The sequence below is a fragment of the Micromesistius poutassou genome (genome assembly GCF_964030765.1).
Source record: "Micromesistius poutassou genome assembly, chromosome: 9".
Taxonomy (NCBI): Eukaryota; Metazoa; Chordata; class Actinopteri; order Gadiformes; family Gadidae; genus Micromesistius; species Micromesistius poutassou.
In genome coordinates, this window is record NC_140279.1 from 10,423,971 (window position 1) to 10,430,129 (window position 6,159).

A 6,159-nucleotide genomic window follows, 5' to 3' on the forward strand; every position below is an offset into this window, starting at 1 on the left:
GACGGATTGTCTTTATTCGAAATATCTTTGCTCAGCAGTGGAACAAAGGGAGAGGTTCCACCTTCTAGATACATTTCCCTTTCCATAACATGACAGTTTAAACGACCATCTCAGTTATAAAATACACATAATATAACCTCCGCCTCGCCGAGAGAAGTCATCCTCAGAACCACACACACGCGTGTCAGCATTTAACCACATGGGGGGAATTCAAAGCAGAAAATGAAACTTTAGCCGTGGATGATTTCTCTGGTCCTCAGAGCCGACCTGGTGATGGAGCGTCAGGGCAATAAATAAAACACTGTGACCCGTGACTGATCACCGGCAGGTCCCCCCGCACCGACCCCGGGACCAGGGGCCACAGGCGGACTAATACTGAGGCTTCTGCACGCAGTCAGGACCCGTCAATCAAATGTGCAAGCCGGACTCAAACGAAAAGCAAAGAAATAGTCCGTCAATCATAAACAACACAACGCATCAGGGGAGCATCGAAATGTACACAATAAATAAAGTTAGAGGCCTCGCCATAGACGTTATAACATTTACATTTCTTACAGTGCAGGCCGTCCAGCGTCTCGCCTCGCGCGGTCCGACGCGTGGATCAACTTCCGGAAAAGTTTCAGTTTGTTCGTTAATTCGTTCATTTGTTCGTGTTTTGTCATCGCAAGTCCAAAGCAGGTCCTCTCTCCTCTCTCCCTCCCTCCCTCTCCCTCCCTCTCTCTCTCTGGGGGGTCCACATATATACATGCAAGAAGTCAGTTATTATTCAAGTTGAATTATAAAGAATAAAGTCTGGTTTTGGGGGGGGGGGGGGGGGGTGGTCTAGGGGGGTGGGTGGGAGGGGGTGCCCTACATGGCGGCCGCGTGCGCCGAGGAGTAGGGGTCTAGCCCGCCCTTGGTCATGCCCGGGAACAGTATGTAGGCCACCGGCGGCTGTAAACTAGACGTGGACCAGGCGGTGCAGTTACACGGCACCACGTAGCCCGGGTTGGTGGGCGACGGGTGCGTGTGCGTGTGGTGCTGGCTGGGGCAGCCGAGGCTGCCGAAGGCCCCGTTCTGGTACCCCCCCAGCGAGGAGTAGGACAGCCCCCCCGCGCTGCCCAGCCCGTGCGGCATCTCCGTCATCTTCTGGATGGCGCTGGAGCTGAACTGGCTGGGGTCGAGGAAGGAGTAGGGCGACGAGGTGGGCGGCAGGAAGGCGCGCGCCTTCTCCGACGCGCTGAGCAGCGAGTCGGACACGGCCTGCGACACGCTGAGGCCCTTCAGATGCTCGGCGTCGCCCAGGTAGGGCAGTGGGAACACGTAGCGGTCCTTCTTCAGCAGGTTCTTGGGTTTGCGCCGCGGCCGGTACTTGTAGTCGGGGTGCTCCTTCATGTGCTGCGCGCGCAGCCGCTTGGCCTCGTCGATGTACGGCCGCTTCTCGGACTCGGAGAGCAGCTTCCACTCGGCGCCCAGCCGCTTGCTGATCTCCGAGTTGTGCATCTTGGGGTTCTCCTGTGCCATCTTCCGCCGCTGGCCGCGGGACCACACCATGAAGGCGTTCATGGGCCGCTTGATGTGATCGACCGGCTTGGACATGGTGCTGGTGCCTGGGACGCGCTCTCCCCTGACTGGCTGAAGATAAAAGAGGAAGGAAAGTTGGGCTCTAAAGGAAAAGGGGAAAAGTGTTCAAGTGTCTAGAAGCCGAGCGCTACTCATGCCACTTCTCTGGCGGGTTTTGACGCGATCTCCAAACTGCCACCGAGGATGGAAAGAAAAACAGAAAATCCCGTAAGTGTCCCGCGCGTCAGGACAATGTTTCAGTGAAGTCCGCTTCTTCTCCGCTTCTTCTTCTCCCGCGAAATAATAACACCGCGATGTTTAAAGGAGCCGTTAAAAAAGACGCCAAAGAGAAGGAAATCCAGCAAGGTGCCGCTGTGCCTCGCGACGACTCTGCGCTCTGAGGTTTCGCGTCTCGCGCACCTGGCGTGGAAATGAGCGGAAGCGCGTGAACACGAGCCAAGAGCGGCGGAGTTCAAAGGCTGGGCTGGTTCGGTCTGCACGCGATCTGACATAATCACAGCGGGGCGTCGCCGACCTGCCGCCCAATCAGCGCGAGGCGCCGCGCGTAATACCTCAGCGGTAAAAAAAGAAAAAAGATATGTACATTACGACATAAACAAAGAGTTAGTGTTGGGGTGGGTGGGTGGGGGGGGGGGGGGGGGCGGCCCCTCCCAGGCCCGCTTTAATGAAGCACAACAAACCCCCCTTCCGTCTCCCGGGAGGCGCGCGGAGAGAAGGGGGGTCACTCCTTTCTGAGCGCGTGGAGATGCGCTTTAAAGTGGATAATTGCGCTAAAAACATGAATTAATGTGGTGTTCTGACACGATTTGTCACATCGTTTCTTGCGCTTGGCATTATGGCTCAGAGGACTTATGAGGATCATATTTATTTATGTTTATAGTGCTAAGAGTTTTGTACCCTATGGAATGAATATTTAATATTTGATGTCTTTCTATTCAATACTATTATTGTATAGTATTGTTATTATTGCCCCCACACACACAGACACACACACACACACACACACACACACACACACACACACACACACACACACACACACACACACACACACACACACACACACACACACACACAATAGAAACACACAAACACACGCCAGCAAGCATGAAAATATCTATATATACATAAATTTTTTAATATATATTTATTTATATATATATTTATTTATTTATTTATCTAGGCCTATATCTATATGGATGCATTTATATATATATTTATATAGGCTATATATATATTTTTATAAATCATGATAGATATAGATATTTATACAAAATAAATATGCTTCATATTTAATTTGCAATAATTGAGTGCGGTTAAAAAACAATAAACACACGAAACACCAAATGTACATTCAATCCCACATTTAAGGGAAACGCAACGCAATTAAGGCATTGTAATCTAGTAGTAATATAACAGCCATTGCCAGCGTGTTATCGTTGGTCTGACTGGAGCACCGTGTGTGTTTAAAGAGTCACACTGGGTGTTTTAAAATGCTAATATCAGGGATGGAGAGACGGCTCACAGCCCGGGGCGGCCGCCTGCTGTATGATGTATGATATATGATATGTGATATGATACGGGACTCCTTATGCTTGTTACAGCGCTATTAGGGCTGCCTAATGTTGGGATCGAACCCTATGGTCGTGGACCAGTCCAGGTCCAGGTCTGGTTGGTGTGGCGGTGATGGGAGGAGAGAGAAACAAGGCCCGGGTGAAGATCAACTGATCACCGCACGGATACAACCGGGGAATACGCTGTTTCAGGACGAAGGGTTTATAAAATAGGTTTGCATTGGTTTGATATGAAAACAAATAGTATATTATTTTAATGATGAACCACCAATCCAGAAGTGATTCAGATGTGAGGCGTCTTACTGATCCAGGATCTGATCAGAAGAAGAGAATTCCTCCAATTCAAAATGTCATTCGTCACGCACGGTGAGGCGATACGCACAGGTTAACGTGTTTGTAAATGAATTTCTGTAACCCAAATATCACAGTTCAGGACATAGCCTACTTCAAGTGTATCCCCCCCCCCCCCCCCCCCACCCCCTACCAGACGCCCCCCGCCCCTCTCCTCTCTCAGAGGCGCCGTGCCAAACACGCATGCGTAAAAGGCTTCGGCACTGAGTCCCTCACGGTTAAACAATTTTCTCGTTTTCATTTTTAAGGAATCGGCGAAAGTGTAATTGAAGAAGAAATGTGAGAGGATCGATAAAAGCCCTTCAGGTCCCGCGGAGGAGGAGGACCTCGGAGCGGGGACACGTAGCGGGGAGGTAAGGACCAGGACCCGCAGTCTGGAGGAGACTCTGCCGCTAAATGATTCTGACAACGTTGATGTACTAAAGTAAATATGGATCTATTTAATATTTCAAATGAAGCTGTTCTCTTTAAGACCGATTTAGAGCAATGGTTGAATTAATTCTTGACAAACACGTATTCTTATAACAGCGCAGTGAGCCTCGTACATGTTCACTCGTAAAACGGTTGTAAAAAGCGATATTATTAAGGACGATCCACATATTTATAGAATTAAAATGATTCCTTAAATGTATTTTATTCGAGGGGCTTAAAATAAAATGTAACCGGATTTATTTCGTATTGTTTTGCTCTCAGAGTTTATCCGTTTCTTTGTCGCAAACGTCAGATCATTAATCAGATTTCAACACAAATGTTCACGACACAATTGACCAAAAAATTAAGACAATCCTGATTTTGTGTAATTATTTGAATCTTATGAAACATGAAAAATATTCAAAATGATTTCAACGTATTTTTAAATGAAGTTAATGTGATATTTTGGATATGTGTCTCGCATAGGCCTACGTTTAATGTTTAATCTGTGTGCAGAGATGAACGGTAGACTGAAACCACTATAGGCCACACACACACACACACACACACACACACACACACACACACACACACACACACACACACACACACACACACACACACACGTACACGTAGACCCACGCACACGCACCCACAAGCGCACGCATCCACACAAGATAAATATTGTGACAACCCTTAAAACGTTTAGAAAGTGATGTAAATGAAAAAAGTATATTTTTTCTAAACAAACATTGTAAGCTGCATAATAAAAACAACACAAAGCTTTAAACAATGGACACTTCTAAGAGACTCAGCGTGGGAGCGTGTGTGTGTGTGTGTGTGTGTGTGTGTGTGTGTGTGTGTGTATGTGTGTATGGGGGTTCACTGGAGCTGTCCGTGGTTCTGAAGCCCTAATGACGGGGTTTCTTTCTCTATCGCAAAGTTCCACCCGCAACATTTCCATTTCCTCTGTTCCTCATCCCAGTTAGTGATGGTTCCCAGTGGTTCCCAGTGGTTCCCAGTACGCTGGTTTCCACTCTCCCGAGACAGCACAGATTTAGCATTATAGAAAAAACACTTGGCTATCGATGATTGACAGCATCTCTGCTCACTCACTCACTCACTCACTCACACACTCACTCTCAAAGACACTCACACACACACACACACACACACACACACACTCTCTTAAACACACACCCAAACACACACACACACACACACACACACACACACACACACACACACATACACAGAAACACATACTCACTTATTCACTCACTAACTCACTCAATCACTCACTCCTCCACTCCTCCTTCACTCACACAAACAGACACACCCACACACATATAGAAACACATACACCCACAGAATCACTCAAAAGTGTCCATTCACTTATGTAAAAGCAATATAAATAGTAGCGATGTGTGGCGTCTTATCCTGGCTATGAGTCTTAATCTAGCTACAATAAGTACAAATGTACATATTATAAGTACAAATGTATTTATTGTAAGTCACTTTGGATAAAAACATCTGCTAAATGCCCCAAATGTAAATATATGTGAATGTTGTAAATTATGTAATATGTTGCATATATTTAACAACCGACAAAAGGTTTGTTCATCAAAAGATGTTGTTTAATATTTATCTACTATTATCGTCAGAAATGTGTGTAGTGTTGGTTGAAAAAGTTTGTGTTTGTGTGTGATTTATATATATATATATATATATATATATATATATATATATATATATATATATATGTACACTACACAATAGGTACTGTATATAAAGGGTCTTAACAGCCATATCATGTCAGTAAAACATCACATTCTCTTTAAGAAATCAAATCTGTAGGACACAATCTGGACTGTAAGAAGAATTGAAGTCTTCAGTTGTTATTAAATTAATTTCAGAATACGAAAGAGGAGGAACAAAAGTTCATGTAGCCGGTAAAAGGAAGCGGGGGGGGTTCTCCGTGCGATGAGTGCGAGGTCCGCACCACACAATTATACAAAACAATTAGGATTAAAGAGCACGCAGAGATAAGGGCAGATAGGAATTATCTGGGAAGCCTAGATGTGACTCCCGTGACCTTCATTAAGGGAAGAAAAAAGCTAATTTAGACCCGGCTGACTGGAAACCTCCCATCCACCGCCCTGCCCACTGGACCACTCAGGGCTGCAGTAAATACCCTCTACTCATGTAATACACACTCTCTACTCATGTACTACACACTCTCTACTCATGTACTACACAC

At 46.2% G+C, this 6,159-nt stretch overlaps 1 protein-coding gene across 1 annotated transcript; it reads right to left on the reverse strand.

Moving 5' to 3' along the window:
- Positions 1-849: 849 nt before the first annotated feature.
- Positions 850-1,578, reverse strand: sox14 (SRY-box transcription factor 14; the record flags this gene model as incomplete). Its single annotated transcript, XM_084472820.1, has 1 exon — positions 850-1,578. One exon carries the CDS (start codon positions 1,576-1,578, stop codon positions 850-852), a length of 729 nt encoding a protein of 242 aa, XP_084328946.1.
- Between the last annotated feature and the right edge of the window lie 4,581 nt (positions 1,579-6,159).